General features: G+C 51.8%; 1 protein-coding gene across 2 annotated transcripts; it reads right to left on the bottom strand.

The window, feature by feature from the left end:
* Positions 1–8,786: 8,786 nt before the first annotated feature.
* On the bottom strand, positions 8,787–24,937 carry TTC12 (tetratricopeptide repeat domain 12). Of its 2 annotated transcripts, none has more exons than XM_063178470.1 (21): positions 24,562–24,937; positions 23,859–24,016; positions 23,500–23,530; positions 22,946–23,023; positions 22,285–22,406; positions 21,304–21,363; positions 20,882–20,953; positions 20,195–20,255; positions 19,123–19,311; positions 18,380–18,446; positions 17,791–17,879; positions 16,701–16,866; positions 15,491–15,583; positions 15,259–15,322; positions 14,625–14,774; positions 14,085–14,183; positions 13,388–13,456; positions 12,616–12,717; positions 12,154–12,253; positions 10,493–10,718; positions 8,787–9,372 (listed from the first exon to the last, which is right to left on the bottom strand). In XM_063178470.1, the coding sequence occupies exons 1-21, from the start codon at positions 24,623–24,625 to the stop codon at positions 9,354–9,356; spliced, it is 2,079 nt and encodes a 692-aa protein (XP_063034540.1). In that variant the 5' UTR covers positions 24,626–24,937; the 3' UTR covers positions 8,787–9,353. The 2 variants fall into 2 exon arrangements, with proteins under 2 accessions (XP_063034540.1, XP_063034539.1); XM_063178469.1 differs by lacking the exon at positions 8,787–9,372 and adding an exon at positions 9,577–9,691.
* Positions 24,938–25,172: the final 235 nt, after the last annotated feature.

Genomic DNA, 25,172 nt, shown 5'->3' on the forward strand with positions numbered 1-25,172 from the left:
CTGGGGGGAGCAGGATGGGCTATTTCCACAAATCCTAAACTAAGGGAGGAGTTCCCCATTCCCACCTGCGGAACAGGCAGCACTGAGCCCACCGCAGCCCCTGGGGGAAGCAGGATGGGTTATTTTCACAAACCCTACACCAAGGGAGGAGTTCCCCATTCCCACCTGCGGAACAGGCAGCACTGAGCCCCCGTGGGGAACAGGACGGGTTATATCCATAAATCCTAAACTAAGGGAGGAGTTCCCCATTCCCACCTGCGGAACAGGCAGCACTGAGCCCCCCGCAGCCCCTGGGGGAAGCAGGATGGGTTATTTTCACAAACCCTACACCAAGGGAGGAGTTCCCCATTCCCACCTGCGGAACAGGCAGCACTGAGCCCCCGCAGCCCCGGGGCTGGCCGAGGGGGTCACGCAGCACGAGTGCAGCTGCAGCAGGGCCCGGCTGCTGTCGCTCTGCAGGGCCACCAGAGCCACGAAGGTGTCGTGGGGCTGCTCCGAGCGCGGCTCCGCGGCGGCTGCGGGGCTCAGGCTCAGCCGCACCGAGTGGTTCCCGATGCCGCAGGAATCGCTCACGATGGCGAGCCTGGGGACAGAGGGGAGAAGGGAATAGGATGGAAGGGAATAGGATGGAAAAGGGAATGGGATGGAAAAGGGAATGGGATGGAAGGGAATAGGATGGAAGGGAATAGGATGGAAGGGAATGGGATGGAAGGGAATGGGATGGAAAAGGGAATGGGATGGAAGGGAATAGGATGGAAGGGAATAGGATGGAAGGGAATGGGATGGAAGGGAATGGGATGGAAAAGGGAATAGGATGGAAGGGAATGGGATGGAAGGGAATGGGATGGAAAAGGGAATAGGATGGAAGGGAATGGGATGGAAGGGAATGGGATGGAAAAGGGAATAGGATGGAAAAGGGAATAGGATGAAAGGCAGCCTGGCAGCAGCAGCCACAGGGAGCCAGCCCGGGTACTTGCCCGTCCTGCGCGGTCGCGTCCGAGCGCAGCCCCCTGTTCTGGTGCCAGCCGCTCCGCAGCGCTCCGGGCTCCGGGGTCACCGCTGTCCCCAGGGCTCCAGCTGCTCCGTCTGTCACCTCGCTGGTCCTGCCCTCCTCCTCCTCCTCGGCCCGCTCCGTGCCCAGCAGCAGCCCCGGGGCCGTGCCCGCAGCCCCCAGCCCGGGCTGCCCCGGCACGGTGCGAGCGCCGCTCCCGGCCCGGGGGCTCTGCGGGCCCGGGGACACCGGGACGGGCTCCGGGTCCCTGTCCCTGTCCCTGGCAGGGCCCTCGGTAACCAGCCTGTCTGCAGGGACTGCTGGGGGTGGCACTGCCCGGGCAGCACTGCCAGGGATGGAGGGACCAGTGACAGGTTCCAGGGCACCCTGCTCCAGAGCGGGGGACACCTTGCCCAGGGGGTGGGATACATTCTCCAGAGGGTGGGATACCCCTTCCAGAGGGTGGGATACATTCTCCAGAGGGGGGGATACCTCTTCCAGAGGGTGGGATACATTCTCCAGAGGGTGGGATACCTCTTCCAGAGGGTGGGATACGTTCTCCAGAGGGTGGGATACGTTCTCCAGAGGGTGGGATACCCCTTCCAGAGGGTGGGATACATTCTCCAGAGGGGGGGATACCTCCAGAGCGTGGAACATCTCCTCCAGAGGCTGGGATACATTCTTAGGGTGGAACATCTCCAGAGGGTGGGATATGTTCTCCACTGGGTGGGATACCTCTTCCAGGGGGTGGAACATCTCTTCCAGAGGGTGGGATACATTCTCCCGAGGATGGGATACCTTCTCCACAGGGTGAGACAGCTCCAGAGGGTGAGATATATTCTTGAGAGAGTGGGACACCTCCAGAGTGTGGAGCATCTCTTCCAGAGAGTGGAAGACCTTCTCCAGAGGCTGGGATGCATTCTTCCGAGGCTGGAACATCTCCTCCAGAGGGTGGGACATCTCCTCCAAAGGGTGGGATACATTCTCCTGAGGGTGGGACACCTTGTCCACAGGGTAAGATAGGTTCTCCTGAGGGTGGAGCATCTCCTCCAGGGGGTGAGATATGTTCTCCAGAGAGTGGGACACCTTCTCCAGAGGCTGGGATGCATTCTCCTGAGGGTGGGACACCTCCAGAGGGTGAGACACCTTGTCCAGAGGGTGAGACATGTTCTCCAGAGGGTGGGATATGTTCTCCAGAGGGTGGGGCACCTTGTCCAGAAGGTGGGACACCTTGTCCAGAGGATGGGACACCTTCTCCAGAGGGTGGGACACCTCCAGAGGGTGGGATATGTTCTCCAGAGGGTGGGACACCTTCTCCAGAGGGTGGGACACCTCCAGAGGGTGGGACACGTTCTCCAGAGGGTGGGACACCTTCTCCAGCAGGAGCCTGGTTGATGCTGGCTGTGCAGCTGGCACGGGTGCCTGGGTGGGCAGCTGCCTGCTGGGGGCTGCATCTCCTCCTGCTGCCCCCTCTGTGCTCCCCAGTGCCACAGAGAGCTGCCCTGAGGGCTCCAGCCCCACCCTGGGCTCGGGCTGCCCAGCTGGGGCTGGCAGCAGGAGCAGCTCTGTGCCTGTGGGCTGGGACAGTGCCAGCTTGGCTGCAGGGACAGCCGTGCCCGCTGCCTGTGTGGCTCTGGGGCGTGCCCCCAGGGCAGGGACAGGCACAGGGCCTGGCTGGGCCGCAGTTAAACCCAGCTGCTGTCCCAGGGCTGCTGGGGGTGGCTGAGCTGTGCTGGGGCCGGCCATGGCCGATGGGGACACGCTGGTGCCCAGGGAGGCTGCAGCTCCTGCCGCTCCTGCCCCGCTGCTGGCTGCAGCTGGGCCTGAGCTGGGCAGGGGGGACAGCTCAGGAGCTGGGGCAGGAGGGCTGGCAGCCACCCCTGCAGGGCTGAGCACGGCCAGAGCCTCCCCAGAAACGGCTGCTCTGGTCTGGGTCTCTGTGGGGAGCAGAGCTTGTTCTGTGGGCAGCAGAGCCTGCCCTGTGGGGTGCAGAGCTTGTTCTGTGGGGTGCAGAGCTTGTTCTCTGGGGAGCAGAGCCTGCCCTGTGGGGTGCAGAGGCTGCTCCTCTATGGGGTGCAGAGCTTGCCCTGTGGAGAAGGGAGCCTGCCCTGTGGGGAGCAGAGCTTGCTGTGTGGGGAATGGAGTCTGCTCTCTGGGGATCAGACCCCGCTCTATGGGGATCAGACCCCGCTCTATGGGGATCAGACTCTGCCCTGTGGGGAAGGGAGCCTGCCCTGGTGCTGCTGTTGGGCTCTGGGTGGTTGTCAAGGGCTGAGGCACAGCAGGGCTCAATCCCAGCTCCAAACCTGGGGTGGGACCAGGTGTCCCAGCAGAGATGGGTGTTGGAGCTGCCGTGGCAGGAGCAGGGAGTGCAGCCCGGGCTGTGCTGCCCACTGTGGGTTCCCTGATGGGCACTGGGGCTGCAGTGACAGACACAGGGACTGCAGCCCGGGCTGTGCTGCCCACTGTGGGTTCCCTGTGCCCGCACCCAGCTGGGAGCACCGAGGAGGCTGAGGACGTGCTGGGAGCTGCTGGAGAAGGCAGCAGCTCGGTGCCTGGCAGCCTCTGAGGGGGGGGCTGCAGGGCTTTGGTGCTGGGGAGGGCCCTGGGAGGGGCTTTGGAGGGCAAACAGCCCGAGCAGGGGGCATGGGCTGGGCTGGGGGTGGGCACTGAGCCCCCCTGCCCTGCAGCCCCTGTGCTGCCCCCAGGCTCCGGGGAGCCCTGGGGTCCCTTTGCTGCCAGGAAAGCGGCTCCAGGGGAAGGTTGTGGCCTCTCAGTGGTGAAATACCCTCTGGGGGAAGACTGGAGGCTCTGAGCGGGCACAGGGGAGGTGCCAGGCTCTGCTGCCAGGGAAAGCAGAGCAGTGCCCGTGGCCTGCTGGGGATGGGGAGCAGCAATCTGCATCTCCTGGGGCAGCCTGGGCAGGAGCTGCAGCGTGGGGCTCACCCTTGGCTCCAGGACATGGCCTGGGGCTGGGGGCACAGCTGGGGACAGGGGGGACAGGCCCGGGGCTGGGGGCACAGCTGGGGACAGGGGGGACAGGCCCGGGGCTGGGGGCACAGCTGGGGACAGGGGGGACAGGCCCGGGGCTGGGGGCACAGCTGGGGACAGGGCTGCAGGAACAGGAGTAGCTGGCACTGGCTCCAAACTGACTTCTGCCCTCCCTCCTCGCTGCCTGGGCACAGTGGGCAGGGCGGGTCCGGGTCCCACAGATTTCCCAGGGGTTTTCACTGGGGTGCCCTGGCTGCTCACAGTTGTCCCCACGCTGGTGGCCAGGGGGGCCATTCTGAGGTCACCCTGAGGAGGGGACGGCCCCTGTGCCCCGTCCCTGGGCAGCAGGACAAACACAGGCCTGACCAGCACCAGGCTGGAGGGGCTCAGGTGGGAGTGTGCCAGGCCCAGCACTGAAGAGTTGGGTGCTGCCAGGGCCTGCTGGATGGAGAGCAGCCCCCCAAGGCTGGAACTGGGGAATCCTGGGGGCAGGGGGGAATCCTGCACGGGCTGCAGGCACACCCTGCCCTCAGCGCTCTGCAGCACGAAGGACAGCAGCGGGGCCGAGGGCAGCAGGGCCGGGGGCTCCCCTCTGGCTGCACCAGGGGCTGCGCTGAAGTGGTGCCCCAGAGCCTGTGCCAGGGCTGCTGGCACCTCCCTGGGCACCTCTGGGCCAGGCTGCGCTGGGGGGGAGCCGGGATGGCCTCGCTGGGCATGGGAGGAGGGCAGGGCAGGAGCTGCCAGCTCGGAGGGGACGAGGCTGGGAACTGCCTGGGGCCTGTGGCTGGGGGCTCCAGAGGGGCTGGGGACAGCGCTGGCTGCTGGGGACAGGGCTGGAGAATCAATTCTGGGGACAGCGCTGGCTGCTGGGGACAGGGCTGGAGCTTTGGGGACAGGGCTGGCTGCCGGGGACAGGGCTGGAGCTTTGGGGACAGGGCTGGCTGCTGGGGACATTTGAGGAGGATCAGTTTTGGAGATAGGGCTGGCTGGTGGGGACACAGCTGGAAAATCAATTCTGGGAGCAGGGCTGGCTGCTGGGGACACTTGAGGAGAATCAGTTTTGGGGACAGGGCTGGCTGCTGGGGTCAGGGCTGGATAATCCATTTTTGGGACAGGGCTGGCTGCTGGGGTCAGGGCTGCAGAACCAGGTTTGCTCCTTCTCCCTGTGCTCACCTGCAGCATCCCAGCCAAGGCTCCGTGGGGCACTGGAGGGGCAGAAGCTCCCTGGAGCTGGGAGCCAGAGCCAGGAGGTGAGGGTGAGGTCCTCGGGGTGTTAGGGCCCGTGGGCTGCATCCCAGCAGCAGCAGAGGCAGCAGGAGGCTGGAGCCCTGCTGGGACAGGATCCCAGGGCAGGAGGTCACCGTTCCCAAAGGTGGGCATGGCTGCAGAGAGGGCAGGAGTTGCTGCTTTGGGAGTTGGAGAAGGTTTGGATGTGGAGATCCACAGCTGGGTTAATGAGGATGAGCTCGGAGGAGGCTGTGGGGTCCCAGGTGAGGGAGGTTTCCCAGGTTTCGCTGTCACTGCCCAGGGAGCAGCATCTCCTCGGAGTGCCATTTCCTGGGAGCTCCTGCCGCTCTCTGGAAGGTGCTCGGTGCAGTTGAGAGGCAAAGAGAGGGGCTGCTGTCCATCGCCGGTGCCAGCTTGGGATGGAGATGGAAGGGATCCCTCGGGAGCTGGGGCTGCCATCCACAATGAAGAAGGGAGGGTGTGAGGAGCAGGCAGCTGGGCTGGGTGTTCTGAGCCGTCTGTGACAGCCGAGCTCGAGTTCCTGCCTGCGCTGCCCGTGGTTTCCTGCTGCAGAGGGGAGAGCTGGCTGGTTCTGGAGTAGTCTGAGCCCAGCTGCCCTGGGGCTGGCCGGGCTGGGCTGGCAGAAGTTGTGGTTCCAGTATCTGAGCTCTGAGAGCTCCTCAGGCCAGCAGGTGCCACCCCTGCTGTGGGGTTGGGTTGGGATGGAGGGTTGGTGGCCATGGGCCCTTTCTCTGTGGGCAGCATTTCCATGGGCAGCATCCCTGTGGGCCCTTTCTCTGTGGGCAGCACTCCGATGGGCAGCACTCCTGTGGGCAGTGTTCCCATGGGCAGCACTCCTACAGGCATCATTCCTGTGGGCAGCACTCCCATGGGCCCTTTCCCTGTGGGCAGCATCTCTGTGGGCAGCATTTCCACGGGCAGCATTCCTGTGTTCCCTTTCCCCGTGGGCCCTTTCCCTGTGGGTACCATTCCTGTGGGCACCATTCCCGTGGGCCCTTTTCCTGTGGGCAGCATCTCTGTGGGCAGCATTCCTGTGGGCCCTTTCCCCGTGTTCCCTTCCCCCATGGGCAGCATTCCTGTGGGCCCTTTCCTCGTGTTCCCTTCCCCCACGTTCTCTTTCCCCGTGGGCACCATTCCTGTGGGCAGCACTCCCATGGGCCCTTTCCCCACGGGCACCATTTCCATGGGCAGCGTTCCCGTGTTCCCTTCCCCCGTGGGCAGCGTTCCCTCCCCTGCCCTTGCCAGGGCGATCCCAGCTCCTGGGGGAAATGCAGACGCTGCCATTTGTGTCCTTGGCGGGTGAAACTCGAGCGCTGGGCTCAGAGGAGAAGCTTTAGGGCTCGGCAGCTCGCTGTGCTCCATGGCAGCAGGGGAAGGGAGAGCCGTGGGCTGGGGAGAGTCCTGTGTGTCAAAGGGCTGGGGCAGCCCTGAGCTGGCACCGGGATGGCTGGGACCAGCCCCAGGAGCAGCTCCTGGTTCTCCCTGCGGGGCTGCGGGGGGCTGTGACCCCTGTGTGGAGCTCCAGAAGCTTCCGGGAGATGAGAGTCCATGCTGGGCTTTGGGGGCTGCTGTGTGCAGCAGCTCAGCCCCTGCCAGGCTCCCGGGCAGTGGGGCTGTTCTGTTCGCAGCTTTCCCTGGCTGGGACACGGGCTCAGGGCTTGTTCCAGGGCTGGGAGCAGCTCCTGGGCTCTGGGACGTGCCCCCAGCCCAGTCCCCCTCAGTGATGGGCTCAGGGCTGGGCTGGGCTGCTCCAGCAGCGCTCAGGGCCAGCGCCCCACCGCCAGCACGGCCACTCCTGGAGGCACCTGGGGACACAGGACAGCCCTTGGGATCAGCTGGAGTCAGCCCTGAGCGGCTCCAGCAGCTCCTCAGCACAGCTGAACTGGGCAGGCGCTGCCAGTCCCATCCCAGCGCCAGTCCTAGTCCCAGTTCCATTGCCATTCTTGGTCCCATTCCCATTCCCAGTCCCATTTTCATTCCCATTCCCAATCCCATTCCCATCCCCAATTCCATTCAAATTTCCAGCCCCAATCCCATTCCCATTCCTGCTCCCATTCCCAGTCCCATATTCCCATTCCCAAACCCAGTTCCATTCCGATTTCCATTCCCAGCCCCATTCCCAATCCCATTCAAATTTCCAGCCCCAATCCCATTCCCAGTCCCATTGCTATTCCCGTTCCCAATCCCAGTTCCATTCCCATTCCCAATCCCATTCCCATTCCAATTCCCAGTCCCATTCCCAGCTGTAGCACCCTCCTCCTCTGCTGCTGCCATTCAGCACCACCTGAAGCACCCAAGGCTTGAAGCAGCCAGAGAGGAGCCCTTGATTTCCAGAGAGGACCCCCTAAGGCTGGCCCAGGACAGGCAGGAAGGCAGCAATAGCAGAGGCAGAAAAGCAGCAAAGCAGCAAGAGCAGAGGCAGGAAAGCAGACAAGCAGCAGTTCTGGAGAGCAGAACAAAGCCCAGCACTCACCAGACAGTTCCAGCAGTGCAGCTGCCAGCAGGACCAAGAGGGGGAATGTTTCCTGCATGCCCTGAGCCATCCCAGTGGGGAATGTCCCAGCTGGCAGCACTCCCTGGGCTCGTGCCCACCAGCAGTGGGCAGGTGCTGCTCTGCAGGGCAGCAGAGGGCTGGCTCACTTTATAAGAGCTTAGGCCACACACCAACCAATAACCTGGTCCAGGAAAAAAAACCCTGCACCAATTGGAATCAATGGGTTTGAACAAAAGAACAGAGCTGGGCAGGTTTGCATCCAAAAGGTGGGAAATGGGACTGTGAACAGCAGAGCAGCCCTGGGGGAGGATGTGGAGGGGTTTGGGCGCAGCCAGAGCAGGGGACAGAGCTGGCAGTGCCCCTGCCAGGCTCAGGGGCTGGGGGTGCCCACTTTGGAGAAGAGCAGGCTCAGGAGAGACCTCCTGGCTCTCTGCAGCTCCCCAGGAGGACGTGGAGGGGAGGTGCTGAGTTCAAGCTGGGTATTAAGAGGCATTTTTTAGCCAAAAAGGGGGTAAAACACTGGAGAGGGGATTTTGTACAATGCCCTGAACGCACTCTGACTTCTGCTCAGCCCTGGAGTGCTCAGGTAGCTGCACTGGGTGAAGCTGTGGGTCCTTTTTAACTCAACTATTCTAGAATTCCGATTTTTTTTTGCCAGTTTGTGGCAATAAAAACATCCACAGGGATCAGGCTGGATCCCAGGGAGGAACAGAAACCACAGTGAAACCAGCACAGAACTCAAACCCTCCTGAGAGCCCAGGAAGAGCCCAGAGGCTTCCTGGGCACAATCACAGTTATATCCCTTTGTTTTTTTTAGCCATAAAGCCCCCAAATAACTGTAAACACTCCCTGCAGGCAGCGAGCAGCCCCCAGCAGGAATCAGTGCCAGGCACACAAAGCTGCAGCCAGGCTGAGAGAGGATCCTGCCACTGCCCTGCCTGTGTGAGGGCACCGAACACCTGAGCAGGGGCAGATAAGGGCCCTAATGACAGCTGGGAACAACAATATTCCCCATCATTCAACAACACTCTCCATTATTCAACAATATTCCCCATTATTTAACAATATTCTCCATTATTTACCAACATTCTCCATTAGTCACCAATATTCTCCATTATTCAACAGTATTCACCATTATCCAACAACATTCTCCATTAGTCAACAATATTCTCTATTATTCAACAATATTTCCCATTATTTAACAACATTCTCCATTATTCAACAATATTCTCCATTACTCAGCAATATTCCCCATTATTTAACAATATTCTTCATTATTGAACAATATTCCCAATTATTCAGCACTATTCTCCATTATTGAACAATATTCTCCATTATTCAACAACATTTACCATTATTTAAAATATTCTCGTTATTGAACAATATTTTCCCCACTGTCCAGGCTGTGCCAGGGGTCCAGCAGGAGCTCCCTGACCCCAGTGCCAGGCCAGTGTTTCTCACAAGGGGAAGCTGATCCAGCTGCTCTCTCTCTCTCTGGAAAAAGCTGCTGGATAATTTGGGGGCACAAATTTCCCCCCACAACTGACACCCCCAGGTGCCAAGGAGGAGACCTGAAGAGCCATTTTAAACTCAAACTGGGCTGGCCTCTGTTTATTCTTCATAGAAATGTCATAAATTCTTCTGTTTTCTGTGTTCAAAACAAAAAAAAAAAAAGCTACACTGTATTAATGGCCATTTATTAAATTTATGCCAATTATTAAAGCAAAGGCAGCCTAATGCAAGGGGATATTTGGGTTGGTAGCTGAGATAATAAATTAACACCACCACTCCAAAAAGCCGCTGAAAGCTGATGTGCTTTGAATTAATTTTATTAAAGCAAAGAAAACTCAGGAGCAGTGACTGGAGGGCACTGGGGAGGGCTCTGAGGAGCTCAGCTGCTCTGCACGTATTTCATGCAGGAGTTCAGGATGGCCAGGCCATTGAGCTTCCTCAGCTGCTGCATGTGCCTGCAGAGACAACAGGGGGACAGCTGGTGACTAAAAACCAAAGTTTGAAACTCTCACTGCTCTGCCCAAGCTTGCAGGGGTGCTTAATGATAGAAATAGTTCCATATATTCAATATAAAATAGTCAACATTTTATATATTATATAAAATATAATTTATTTTTTTATATATTAATATAATTTATTCAATATAAGACAGAGTTTCTTAATAATAGTAATAGTAATAGTAATAATAATAGTAATAATAATAATAATAACACATTATTAATTTAATGTTAACACATTAACATCCGAATTAATGCAGATACTCTTAATAAAGTTTCTAGGTTATTATTGCCCTCAGAATGGCACATAAATGACATTCTTCAAACAGGTTAATTTCAGATTAACAAAACTAAGAAAAGAAAGAGTTTCCCTTCTATCTCTGCTGTTTCAGACAAATCTCAGTGCTGATATTTTCTCTGCTGCTCATTTGGGATCTGCAGACTTGTAACAGCTCTATAGACCCCAAATGAGCAGCATTTCTTCCAGCACAGGTCAATGAATTCCCTGAGAGATGTGGGGACAGAACTGGCACCTCAGGAGCCCTAAAGGGATTTGGGGACAGATCAGAGGGAGGGAATCTGGCTGGAGGAAGGAAATAGAATGGAGTAATTATAAAAAATAACCTAACAACCCTTGATTTGGCTTACTCTGGTTGCTTTCTCAGGGATAACAGAATAGGGAAATGAAAAATATAACAGAATAACAGAAAATTGAAATAACAGAAAAGGGAAATAAAAAAAGGGGGTTCTGGGGCTTACCTTGGCTCAGCCACGCAGAGCCTGCCCAGGGCGATGGCCGAGTTCTGCTGCACAGAGCTCCTGGCAGCGTCACCCCCAGCGTGCCTGAGCAGCAGCTGCACCACCCCAGAGCCCAGCAGGGACGAGGCAGCCCCGGGCAGCAGCAGGCACTGGCTGAGGCAGAAAGCTGCATTGCCCACAGTCAGCTCATCCGGGGAGTGCAGCAGCCCCAGCAGCACCTGGAACCCTGAAAGGGGGGAAATCGGGGTTAGACACAGCCCCAGCAGCACCTGGAACCCTGCAGGAGAGGAAATCTGGGTTAGACACAGCCCCAGCAGCACCTGGAACCCTGAAAGGGGGGAAATCTGGGTTAGACACAGCCCCAGCAGCACCTGGAACCCTGACAGGGGGAAGTCGGGGTTAGACACAGCCCCAGCAGCACCTGGAACCCTGCAGGAGAGGAAATCTGGGTTAGACACAGCCCCAGCAGCACCTGGAACCCTGACAGGGGGAAATCGGGGTTAGACACAGCCAGAGCTGCACCTGGAACCCTGCAGGAGGGGAAATCTGGGTTAGACACAGCCCCAGCAGCACCTGGAACCCTGAAAGGGGGAAATCTGGGTTAGACACAGCCAGAGCTGCACCTGGAACCCTGACAGGGGGAAATCTGGGTTAGACACAGCCCCGGCAGCACCTGGAACCCTGCAGGAGGGGAAATCTGGGTTAGACACAGCCCCAGCAGCACCTGGAACCCTGAAAGGGGGAAATCTGGGTTAGACACAGCCCCAGCAGCACCTGGAACCCTGAAAGGGGGGAAATCTGGGTTAGACACAGCCCCAGCAGCACCTGGAACCCTGAAAGGGGGAAATCTGAGTTAGACACAGCCCCAGCAGCACCTGGAACCCTGCAGGAGAGGAAATCTGGGTTAGACACAGCCCCAGCAGCACCTGGAACCCTGAAAGGGGGAAATCTGGGTTAGACACAGCCCCAGCAGCACCTGGAACCCTGCAGGAGAGGAAATCTGGGTTAGACACAGCCAGAGTTCTCCAGTTGTTCCCTGCTGGCTGCAGGGACTGACTCTGGTGCTGTTTGCCTGGAAAAGCTGGGGAATGAGGGCATTTCCTGGCAATTTCAGCAGCCAGGAGCTGCCTCATCTCCACTTTCCAGAGATCTCTCTCACAGAGAGCTGAAGGTGCCACATCACAGAATCACAGAATCACAGAATCACAGAATAATGAGGTTGGAAGAGACCTCTAAGATCATCAAGTCCAACCCATGCCCGAGCACCTCAACTACAGCACCAAGTGCCATGCCCAGTGTTTGTTAAACACATCCAGAGATGCTGATTCCACCACCTCCCTGGGAAGAGCATCCCAGTACTTTATTATTAACTGCCCTAAAGCTGAGATGCTGTTGTGGAGAGAACAGCTGGAAAAAGGAACACACAAAAAGCTTCCTGTGCATCCAGAGCTACCAAAGCTCACCTAGGAACTGCCCCTAAGGATGGCAGCTGAGAGGAGCAGCAACATCTCAACCAGAATCCTGAGATTCAGGATCACTGAACATGGGCTGGATAGACCCAGCCACGAGAGGGAGAAACAGCCCCAAGCCCTGGAAATCAGGGGTTATTTTAATGGGATAATCAGGGGTTATATTAATAGGAAATCACAAGTTTCACTTACTTTTATCCCCCTTCAGCAGCTCTTCCTGAGCTCTCCTGCTGCTCTTGGTGCAGACAGAAAGGGTCTTTATGGCGTAGCTGGATGTGAGCTGTCCCCCAGCCTGAGGGGGCAAACACAGTGAGAAAATTAAAGAAGAATTAGAATTAGGAATTTTTAAAAATTTAAGAAGAAAGGAAAAATTAAATGAAAAAAAAATTAAAGAAAAAAATTGAAGAATAGTTAGAATTAAGAACTAAAAAAAAAATTAAGAACAATTAAAGAAAAAATTAAAATAAAAATTAAACAAAAACATTAAAGAAGAATTAGAATTAAGAATTTTAAAAAAATGAAAATGAAGCCTGGGAGCACTGTGACAATGGCCAAGGATGCAGACACAGCCTCCAGAAAAAGGAGGATAAGGCCAGGGGGAGGTAGATTTGCTCAGGGGACACTGCAGGCAGGAATAAAGGAAGTTGGATTTACTTTCAAGAATTTGAGCATTTTCTTCACCACTCCTGCTCTCACCACCTCCTGCACCGCCGAGGGAGACGCAGGCAGGACACGGCTCAGCACTCCTGTGGCTCTCTGAACCAGGGGCAAAGAGAAGCAAAACCAAACTGTTATTGCTCCAGGCAGCTTAATTGGCTTGTTCCTGCATGGTAAAACTGAAATAATTAAAGTGCTGGAAGGAGAAATTCACAGGAATTAAGGAAATCCCAGAGTTGCGGGATCTAACAAAGAACAGCTTTAGGATGTGGCTTTTTTAGACACTGAGCGCAGCAGAGCTTCAGCACAGGCAGAGAGGAACCCAAACTGAGTGTTCGTTCAATAAAAAATAAAAATACAAACTCCTGGCAGAGAGCAGAGGCACCGAGAGAGGTAAAACAGCTCAGAAGGGACTGAGAGCCCCCGTCTGCCCCTGCTGCAGGAGCTGCTCTCCTGGAGTCCCACCCCATCCCACACACGAACTGCAAAGGGAACAGCTGAACACCCAAACTGCTCTGCCTGCTTTGCCTCTCCGCTCATTTTTAACGGTTCCACACTGAAGTGCTTTCTAAGAACTTCTATTGAGCAAATTTCAAGGGAGCCTTGAAAACCTCTTGCATCAAACCATATAAAAATGAATATATAAGTGGTCTATTATTTCTTTATTGCTATTGGGAGTGTTTTAGGATTCAAAGCCTCCTGCACAGGGCAGAAGTTGGCTCTGAGGAGCTCAGGAGAGCCCCAAACCCAGCTTTTGTGGGTGACTTACTGTGACAATCCTTCCGTCCTGGTGGCTGAGCAGAGCCAGGCACCTGCTACTGATGGGCACAGCAAAGTCCTGGGAAACACAGGGGAAAATCAGGGGGGAAATGGGGAAAACTCAGGGGAAACACAGGGGAAAATCAGGGGGAAAATGGGGAAAACTCAGGGGAAACACAGGGGAAAATCAGGGGGAAAATGGGGAAAACTCAGGGGAAACACAGGGGAAAATCAGGGGGGAAATGGGGAAAACTCAGGGGAAACACAGGGGAAAATCAGGGGGAAAATGGGGAAAACTCAGGGGAAACACAGGGGAAAATCAGGGGGAAAATGGGGAAAACTCAGGGGAAACACAGGGGAAAATCAGGGGGGAAATGGGGAAAACTCAGGGAAAACACAGGGGAAGATCAGGGGGAAAATGGGGAAAACTCAGGGGAAACTCAGGGGAAAAATGGGGAAAACTCAGGGGAAAATGGGGAAACAACACAGGGAAAACTCAGGGAAAAATACACAGGGAAAACGCATGGAAAGATAATCTGTGCACTTCAGATTGTTTTTTCCTCATGGCTGTTTATATATTGGAGGTGGTGGCAGAAGAGAAAATCCCTTTTTCACTTCTCAGCCTACATAAATTATCACCCACCCTTAAAAACAACCTGCAACACTGTAATTTCTTTATTTGTTTTTGATTCCCAGGTGTTGCTTACCTGGATGGTGCCATTGCATTCCAGCAGCAGGTTCATCATCAGCCCCAGCAGTGCAAACACGCAGCTCTGGTACCCAGGGCTGGCATCGGGGCACCCAGCCTGGCACAGAGCAGCAAAATCAGTAAACTGTCTGAGCTGAAGAATTTTAAACTAGAATTTCAAACTTTGTGTGCTGAAGAATTTTAAACTAGAGGTTTAAACTTTGTGTGCTGAAGAATTTGAAACTCTCTGTGCTGCAGAACTTTAAACTAGAATTTGAAACTCTCTGTGCTGAAGAATTTTAATTTAGAATTTGAAACTCTCTGTGCTGAAGAATTTTAATTTAGAATTTGAAACTCTCTGTGCTGGAGAGCACAGAGCCACAAGTAAATCCTTGATCTGACCTGAGGCTGCAGACAAAGCTCCCAGCAGGACGGGACCATGTGAGGGGGCACAGCTGAGGGGGGCAGCTCTGAGACCCCCCCAAATCCCATTTAGAGGGCTGGGAGGGGAGCAGACAGACAGACAGACAGACAGGGGAGGGCTGGGGACTTCTCTTACCAGCAGCTCCAGGCCGGCCTGCCAGCACTCCCTGCTCTGAGCCAGCTGTGCCCGCAGCCCAACATCTGCACAGAGCCTGCCCAGCACGGCCAGGGCACGGGCCAGGGCTGCCCAGGGCACCTGCCTGGCACCCACCTGCCTGGCACACACCTGAGAACACAGCAAGGCAAGGGAAATCAGCACAAACCAGCAAACAGCACACCTGGGTGTGTGCGCCACCCCGCTGGCACTCCAGGGCTGTCCAGGGCACCTGCCTGGCACACACCTGCCTGGCACACACCTGTGAACACAGCAATTCAGGAATCACAGCAATTACAGGAAAATCAACAACAACAACAAATCAATCAACAAACCAGCAAACAGCACATCTGGGTGTGCCACCCCCATGGCACTCCAGGCGCTCTCTGGTAAACCCCAGCTTCCCAAAGTTTGCAGATTCTCCTCATTTTCACTTTATCTTCAAGGCAGAATCAGCCCCAAACAACACATCTGGGTGTGCCTCCCCCCTGGCACTGCAGGTGCTCCCTGATAAACCCCAGCTGCCCAAGGTGCCACAGTCGTATTTTCTGGAAAATTCCCTTTGCCCAGGATACACAAAAAATAAACTGGAAATCCAAACCCAGATCTTCCCTACCAGCAGCTGGGTGAATAAAGGTGAAACAGCCGTGGAGAACGTGGCCCGACACTGGGCTTGGAACCTGTTGGGGGATAAAAAAACCAAAGTTTTAGTCACAAATCACGGCTAAAAGCAAGAGAAGAGCAATGGAAACCTCACAGCAGAGGTGGCCAACAGGCTGTCCCTGGCTCATTTCACACAGCTCACAGCACAGCTTCAGAGAAATGAATGAGGAATTGAAATAAATTACCTTTCCTCCCCACTTAAGTCAGACAGGATGTTCATGGCACTCTCAGCCCTTGCATCAGTGCACTTGACAAATGCCATCAAAATCTGCAGCCATCTGGTGTTAAAATAGTATAAAAAAATAACCAAAAATTGGTGTCAGCCTTGGTTTAATCATCAAAGATCAAAATTCTATTTTTTAGGTTGTTGGTATTTGGAGCCACAGTTAAATCTGCCTTCTTTGAGCACCCTCTGAGATGTGGCTCTTTCCTTTCACCTTCCCCCCCAGGAAAATGGAGAATGACCATCCATTATTAGTCCAAAGCAGTAAATGGACATTTCCCAGGGGGAGGAAGCAGCAGGACAAGGGACAGAGGCAATGGGGTTTCCTCCCCACCCACTGAGCCATGGCAACACTAAATAACCCCAATTATTAAATGAGGAGAGATTCTCAGCTGCAACCCAGGAGATTTTACAGGCACAGGGTGAGCTCTGCCTGAGTGCCACAGGGGTTTGGAGGAGGGGACTCCAAATTACAGGAATTCATTTAAAACCCTTTATTTCAGCCATCAGAACTTCCTGCAGCTCCACCCCACACATCCAACTCCCACTTCTGCCATTCCTGGGCTCAAAGGGCAGAAGCCTCAGTGCCACTGTGTCCCCTCAGGAATTCACAGAATGACCAGAATTCACAGAATTCACAGAATGACCAGGTTGGGAGAGACCTCAAAGAGCATCCAGTCCAACCCAGCCCCAACAAAACTTCAACTCAATCCTGGCACCCAGTGCCACATCCAGGCTTTGTTAGACACATCAGGGATGGTGACTGCACCACTCCCAGTTCCTGGGCATTCCCCAAATTCCCTGAAATTCACAGAAGTCACAGAATTCACAAAATGACCAGGTTGGAAGAGACCTTCAAGACCATCAAGTCCAACCCATGCCTAGCACCTCACCCAAACCCTGGCACCCAGTGCCACATCCAGGCTTTGTTAAACACATCAGGGATGGTGACTCCACCACCTCCCTGGGCAGAACATTCCAGAACTTTTATCACCTTTCTGTAAAAAACTTTTCCTTGCTATCCAGCCTGTATTGGCACAGCTCGAGGCTGTGTGCTCTGGCTCTGTCCGTCCCTGCAGACAGAGCCCAGCCTCTGAGGGGCTGCAGAGCGCTGAGGGCACCCCGAGTCCCCCTTCCCCTTCCCCTGCCAGGACCTTTCCCTGCTGCCTCACCTGCTCAGGTCCTGCCTGCCCAGCAGCCTGCGGCCGCCCTCGTGCTCAGAGTAGAGGGAGATGAGGGCCAGGGTCTCCCTCTGGGTCTGGGCAGTGCCACAGGAGAGCAGCTCTGGCAGCTGGGCACCCACCTCGGGCTGGGCCAGCAGCACACGCTGGTTCTCCTCTGGAAAGGGACAGAAAATCTCTTCAATGTCACTCATTGGCTTCCTCATTTCATTTTTATTTTTTTTTCAGCATGAATATTTTATTTTAACAGCTGAACCCCCCAAGTCAACACAATATTCTGAATTTCCCCTTTACTGTTGCAGACATCTTTTCATGTAAAATCCTTCCCTTAGGATTTTTTCTTCCTGAGAAGCTGAGAGGCCTCAGGGACAAAATGTAAGCAATGATTGTCTGCTGCTGTGGAATGCAACAGGTAGATTTTTGATTAGCCCATCTCAGATGTTTATAATTAATGGCCAATCAAGGCCCAGCTGTCTCCGAGACAGCTGCCTTTTGTTATCATTCTTTCTTTTCTATTCTTAGCTTAGCTAAGCTTCTGAGAACCTTTTCTTCTATTCTTTTAGTATAGTTTTAATGTAATATATATCATTAAATAATAAATCAAGCCTTCTGAAACATGGAGTCAGATCTACGTCCTTCCCTCATCCTAAGCCCCCTGTGACCACAGTCACACTTTACCACCCACCCCAGCCCATTTCTCACCCTAAAAACAGAGGCAGGGACCTGCCCAAGCACTGTGGATTGATAATTGTAAATAAATTCAGCCTTCTCTTCTGTAAAACTCTGCTTTTTGCAGGTGTAACTGCTTGAAACAGAGAAAACTGTGCAAGGGGTATTATCTCAGGAGCAGCAAAAATTACAGGGGATTTACTTCCCACCCCTTGTGTGGATTGGAAATGTTCATAGTGGAAATTCCATCCTGCACCCAACACCTCCTCTGACCTGCAAAATTTGGGTTCCAACCGCTCCTGGATGGATGCAGGTGCTGTGGGAGAGGGGTGGCCATGCCCAGCCCCAGCCCAGAAATGCCAAACGAATCTCTCATTAATTAACAGGGATCAGGGGGAAGCCAGGGCTTTACCATTGCCAGCACAGGCAGCTTGCCAGAGGAGCAGAAGGGAAACGCAGAGCTCCTCCTCAGCAGGGCTTTTGCTCTCTGCACAGAAGGCCCTGGATGAGAAAAGTCAGCTTTGAACTGAGCAAAGGGTGGCTCAAACCATGTGGAATACCCAGGGAATGGGAATTTGGATGTGCTGCACCCCTCAGGTCTGTCTGCAGCCACCACCCAAAATACGGATGGACTAAATAACCCAAAATATGGAACCTAAAAAGGGCCAGGGGATCCTGGTGCCCAGGCCCAGCTCCAGGGGCTCCAGCAGAGCCTTCAGCTGCTCTTGCCCACTCAGATTTTCCTACAGAGCTGCTCTCAGCACCAGGGATAGGATAACTGCCCAGACAAACAGACACAAACAGCAACCCAGGGATTCTCCTCCTGCATCTGAGGCAGCCCTGTCTGTGCCACGGTCAGGTACAAGTGCCTCCATTCACCCACTGAAATCTGGCATTCCACCCTCCTCTGATCAGTCCATCTGCATCCCAAGGGCTGATTCTGTTTCTTGAAAACAATATTGCATTTCCCCGGGCTGGAGCAGCCCTGGGAGAGCTCTCACCCTCTGACAGCCTCGCTGCTCAGGATACTGAAGCCATTGTTTGTCCTGAAGAACGTCTGCCCAGAGCCTGCAAGAGCACAGACAAGCTCAGCTGGGCCACAGCCAGGCAGGCTCCTGCTCTTCCTGGGCAGTGCTAAAAGAAAAGGTCACTGCAGGAGAGGCTCTGGGGAAAAATATCCTGGGGAATGGGGGAAAATTCAGCAGGGAGTGAAGGAGGAGTGGTTCTGAAGCTGGAAATTGCTCTGGTTCATGCCTGGTGCTGTTGGGGTCAAGTGAAAGAAATATTATATTATATTATATTATATTATATTATATTATATTATATTATATTATATTATATTATATTATATTATATTATATTATATTATATTATATTGGGAGGCTGAAACACAAAATTGGCTTTGTAACTCAATGGGCTTTAACAGAGAATTACAAATATCTACAAATTACAAATATTACAAATGAAAAATATTACAAATGTTTATGAATTACAAATATGTATAAACAAATGAGACCCCAGTCCCCAAGGACTCTCATCAGCTCAGCTACAGCATCAGTCTGATGCTAAAAGACGCTGTGAACACCTACTGGCCACACTGAAATACCCACTGTGCCAGTTTTGTGTTTGAAATGCAGGAACAGTTACTGGGATCCTTTAAAACATGCTGCCCTGCTCTCCTCTGCCTGGGTCACACCTCCCAAAATTAACGATTAACAAAATGAACATTTTTCAGCAAACTCACAGGTGGTGACGGCTCCTGCCAGCAGGCTGATGGCCCCTGTGTAGTAGGGCAGGTCGTGGCCAGGGCTGCTGATGCTCTGCAGCAGCTCCTGGATGGACAGAGCAGCCACACTGCCAGCCTGGAGCTCCCTCTGCGCCCTCTGCTCCTCCCTCAGCCTCTGCTCCTCCAGCCTGGCCTCCTCCACGCACTCTGCCAGTGTCATGTCATGTCATATCATATCATATCATATCATATCATATCATATCATATCATATCATATCATCATATCATATCATATCACATTCGATAATATTATATCATATTACATTCTATCGTGTTATAAATTAAATATTATATAATTACATGCAATATGTATTTCTATATAGAAATATTATAATATAATATAATATAATATAATATAATATAATATAATATAATATAATATAATATAATATAATATAATATAATATAATATAATATAATATAATATAATATAATATAATATTATATTATATTATATTATATTATATTGTATTATATTATATTATATTATATTATATTATATTATATAATGAAATATAATATAATATAAATACATTACATTTTAATGTTATATTATATTATATTATATTATATTATATTATATTATATTATATTATATTATATTATATTATATTATATTATATTATATTATATTATATTATATTATATTATATTATATTATATTACATTACATTACATTACATTACATTACAATGATATACTAAAACTACACTAAAGAAAAAGAAAGGAGACATCAGAAAGCCAGACAGGAATTATAATAAAAACCCATGACTGACCAGAGAGTCTGACACAGCTGGGCTGGGATTGGTCATTAATTAAAAAACAATTCAAATGTTTTGTAAACAATTCTCCAAATCCCATTTCAGAGGAGCAAAACAGGGAGAAGCTGAAGCTTCCCAGGAGAAGAAATCCTGGCCAAGGGATTTTTCATAAAATATCACAGTGGCAGGAGGTCACAGGGAAACCAAGTGTGCAGGGAAATCCTGCTCCCTCTTCAGCAGAAAACAATGGTGAAAAGAATATTTCTCACCTTTAAAGAGGTTTTCCTTCTGGGGATCAATCTGCAGCATCTTCTCATAGCACTGCCTGCACTGCAGGGAGAAAAAAGTGTTCTCAGTTCCAGCTGGAAACAGGAATCAATAATTTCCCAGTCACATCCCAAAGGAATCAGTGATATCAGTGATTTCCCAGTCACATCCCAAAGGAATCAGTGATATCAGTGATATCCCAGTCACATCCCAAAGGAATCAGTGATATCCCAGTCACATCCCAAAGGAATCAGTGATATCAGTGATTTCCCAGTCACATCCCACAGGAATCAGTGATATCAGTGATTTCCCAGTCACATCCCACAGGAATCAGTGATATCAATGATATCCCAGTCACATCCCAAAGGAATCAGTGATATCCCAGTCACATCCCAAAGGAATCAGTGATATCAATGATTTCCCAGTCACATCCTAAAGGTTTCCAGGGCCACAGTCCTTAATAAATGTGGAAAATAAAATTTATGGGGACACAGACGTCAAAACTCAAAAAAGTCAGATGTTCTCAGTCCCTACATCTGCCTGCTGTTGCAAACTCAGAGGGAATTTTCCAGTAAATTCCAAGGAGCAAAAATCAGAGTTCCAGTAGAAAACAGAAACTGAGGCACAAAACTTTCCCTCTCATCCCCCAAATCAGAGCAAACCATGACCCCAAAATTCACCCAGCTTACCTCAGAGAAGTGCTGCAGGGCCAGGTGAGCCTTCCCCATGAGGAAATAGGCTTTAAGGCAGTTCTTATTGCACTGGGATAAACCACAAATCATTATGAGTTATGTCTTTTGAACATTTCAGACTTTCAGTATTTTATTCCAGCATTCTGATTAATTATTATTTATTAATTATTAAGATTATGATTATTAGTAGAGCTGTGCCAAAGCAAAGATTAGGGTGTTTGTACCATTTATTAGTGGTGGCTAATGTTTTAATGCTGAATTAATGCCCCCAGGGACCCAAAAATACAGACTTGAGGTGAGGGTGGAAAGCAGGGTTTCCAAACTGTGAATATTTACCTGTTCATTTGAGTAAAAAATATGGATTTCTGTAAATAATGCTGATTTTAGGGGTCTTTTCCACTTGGCAATTGTGGAATTACCTTTAATGCCCACTCACAGTCACTGATGGCTTTCTCATACTCATGGAGCTTCAGGTAGGCCTGAAATAAATAAAAAAAGTCCAGGCAGAAGAACTGGAATCCTTCAAACAATTTCTGCTTGCTGTTGCACAAACACTGGCTGATTGAAAAGAATAAAACGAGGCTGCTGATTGGCCTGGCCATTGATTTGCAGGGTAATTTCCATTCTTAACTTGTCTGCTATCTCCCTGGATGTTCTAATTTAGAATCAATTGAATGGAATTCTAAATTACACACAAACACACAGAGTGTGCAAGGCAAACAGAGACTGCAAGGCAAATATTTCACTCTGTAGTTATAGAAGGGATTCCTGGAAAAGCATTATTGTATATAATATAATATAATATAATATAATATAATATAATATAATATAATATAATATAATATAATATAATATAATATAATATAATAAATATAATATGTATAATATATACTATATATAATATGTAATAGCTAATATATTACATATAATATATAATACATAATATACAATATATAATAATTTATAATATATAATATATAATATATAATATAATATATAATATATAATATATAATATATAATATATAATATATAATATATAATATATAATATATAATATATAATATATAATATATAATATATAATATATAATATAATATATAATATATAATATATAACATATAACATATATATTATATATACTATATTATATATAGTATAATGGTAATATATACTGCTATTATATATAATATAAATAATATTTATTTTATTTTATTTTTTATAATAATAAAAATTCAGAGTATTTGAATCAAACTGGGAATTGGGATGATTTTCCCCAGCTGCTGTGCAGGAGCAGGGGTTCACCACCTCCAAGGGGTGTAACAGAACAATGTTTTGGGTTTTTACCCTGGCACAGCCCCACAAAATCCAGCCACAAGTGGCTCCTGCCCTGGCACTGACCTGGGCCCTGTTAGTGTAGAGCTCCTGCTTGTCCCTCAGCTTCTCCAGCCCCTCTGAGTACCTCTGGATGGCCAGGGCAAAGTCTCCTGCCCTGAAGGCTTCGTTGCCCTGCTCCTTCAGGGCTGAGGGCAGCACAGTGCATTGAGAACAGCAACAATGTCCACCAATATTTCATTTATTTCATCCCCCAGTGCGACTGAGCAGGCAGAGCCAGGCTCTCCTGCTGGGGCAGCCCCAGGGTTCCAGCCCGGCCATTATTTCCAGTATTTCCATGATTATTTCCATTCTTTCCATTATTTCCCTGCAACCATTCCCCTTCCAGAGGAAACCTGAGCGTTCCCCTCCCTCCATCTCTAACCAGCACCATCACCATCACCAGGAGATCGTGCCCCAGGGTTCCAGCCCAGCCATTATTTCCAGTATTTCCATGATTATTTCCATTCTTTCCATTATTTCCCTACAACCATTCCCCTTCCAGAGGGAGAACTGAGCGTTCCCCTCCCCTCCCTCCATCCCAAACCACCTCCACCACCTGACACCGTGCAGAGCACCAGGAGCAGCAGCTCTGAGGAGTCCTGAGCCTGTCCCAGGGCTCAGACCGGCCCAGCCGTGCCTCCCCCAGCCCCTGGCAGGCATTTCTGGGGCTGCTCCCAGCAGTCACCGTTTGCCAGCTTCTCATTCCTCCTCCTCCTCTGGGCTCGTTCCTTGGCATCCTTCTCCAAAGCTGCCAGGAAGCCATCTTCCAAACAGCAGGGTTGGTGACATTTTAGAGGGGGGAAAAAAAGAACAAACTTCATTAAAACAGCATAAAAACAATAATTCCCAGGGTGCTTGTGAGTAATTTCTTAATAAAAGCCAACACCAAGGGGCCGTTTCAGCAATTAAGGTGGAAGTGGCTGACGAGCTGTCACAGACGAGGATGATGCCAGCCCTGAGGAGCTGCGCACCTGCCTTGCTCCTCCCCAGGGCCAAACAAACAGGTTTGCTTCGAAATTCACAATAAAAAGTGTAAAGAGATGAGGAGCCAGAAGAGAACAAGGCTCCCACCTGTGGAAAACACAGCCACGGTGCTGAGACCTTGAGTGTGCTCCTGGAGCTGACTGAATTTTGGCTACAGACACAGGAAAAGGGCTGGAATCCGCTCTCGCATGAGCTCCATCCCAGCTAAAACTGGTTTTAGAGCTTGGTTTTATTTAGAGAGGAGCAGTGTCCTACCTGCATCTGCTGCCTGCACCCTCGGCGTGCCCTGGAAGAACAGAAACAGGAATTAAATGGTTTGGGAAAGCCAGAAATGGTTTGGGAAAGCCAGAAATTGTTTGGGAAAAGCCAGAAATGGTTTGGGAAAAGCCACAGCAGCACAGGGACACTTGGCTGGGCTGCACAGAGCCACAGCAGCATCAGGAATGTCTGTGTGCACCTGAAATCCCCAGCCTGACACACAGCAGGAGCACCAATTTGATATTTAATCAAAAAATGGTAAAGATTCGATAAATTCTGGCATTTCTGGGAAGTTCCCATCTGTGTGTTTAACCTGGACTGAGCCCAGCTTTAATTTCAGAGGGAAAAGCCCTTACAGAAGGGTTGATGAGGGTTCTGTTCACCGTGGTCCTGCACTCCTCCTCCTCCTCCTCCTCCCTGCCGGCCCCTTGCTCTCGGAGCCTTTTCTCTGTCTCAGCGATGGCTTTTTCCTGCTCTGCCGAGTCCGGGGACTTCAGCCCTTGCAGCAAATTGGCTAAAAAATCACAGAAAAACCCCAAATAAAATATAGATACACACAGGACTTCAAACGTGGAAGCACCAGGAGTTCAGGTGGCTTTGAAGGCAGCGCTGACCAGGATGACTTTTACCATAAACCCACACAATCCCTGAGTGGTTGGGGGTGGAAATGACCCCAAAACCCACCCAGTCCCATGGGCAGGGACCTCTCCCATAGACCGGGACGCTCCAGCGTGGCCTTGGGCACTCTGAATGAACAAAAACTTTCCCCGGGCGGATTTTGTGTCACTTTCAGGATCCACCTGCAGTTTCCGCAAACATTAATGAAATCCACAGAAGCAAGCGGCTCTCAGCATCCCGAATAAAGGCGGGAGCCGCTCCGAGCCTCCGGCAAACACCGAACAAACCGAACCGACCGGGGCACAGCGGGATTTGCCCCTTTCCCACCGATGTTCTGCCTTCCTTGGCCCCGCTCCTCCCCTTCCCTGGCTGTCCCGGCGCTGTCCCCGCGATGTCCCCGCGATGTCCCCGCGATGTCCCCGTGCCCCTCCGGTCACTCACTGACATCGTCCACGCGGCGCAGGAAGCGCTGGAAATCCGCCTCGGTGTCCTTGTCGCGCAGCATGGCCGGGGGGGGACACCGGGGGGACACCGGGGGCACAGAGAGGGGACAGAGAGGGGACACAGAAGGGACACAGACGGGACAAGAGGGGTGACCGAGGGGACACAGAGAGGACACAAGGAGACACAGATGGGACACAGATGGGACACAGAGAGGACACCGAGGGGACACCGAGGGGACACAGAAGGGACACAGATGGGACACAGAGAGGACACCGAGGGGACACCGAGGGGACACCGAGGGGACCCAGATGGGACACAAACAGGACACCGGAGGACACCGAGGGGCAGCGGGAGCCGCCGGGGCCGGGCTCGAACCCGCGGCGCCGTTGCCAGGGGAACGCGCCCGACGCGGCGCCTGCGGGTGGGCGTGGCGATGCAAATGAGGGGCGGGGATATGCAAATAAGAACGCGGTGTGTTATTCAAATTAATGGGCGTGGTTATGTAAATGAGGCGGTGATCTGGCGGGAAAGAATCCCGGGGTTATCCCGGCTGGGAAGGGGCTCCGGCAGCACCGAGCGCTCCCCGTGCCCGTGCCCGCCTTGTGCCC

The sequence above is a fragment of the Melospiza melodia genome, chromosome 29 (genome assembly GCF_035770615.1).
Source record: "Melospiza melodia melodia isolate bMelMel2 chromosome 29, bMelMel2.pri, whole genome shotgun sequence".
Lineage (NCBI taxonomy): Eukaryota > Metazoa > Chordata > Aves > Passeriformes > Passerellidae > Melospiza > Melospiza melodia.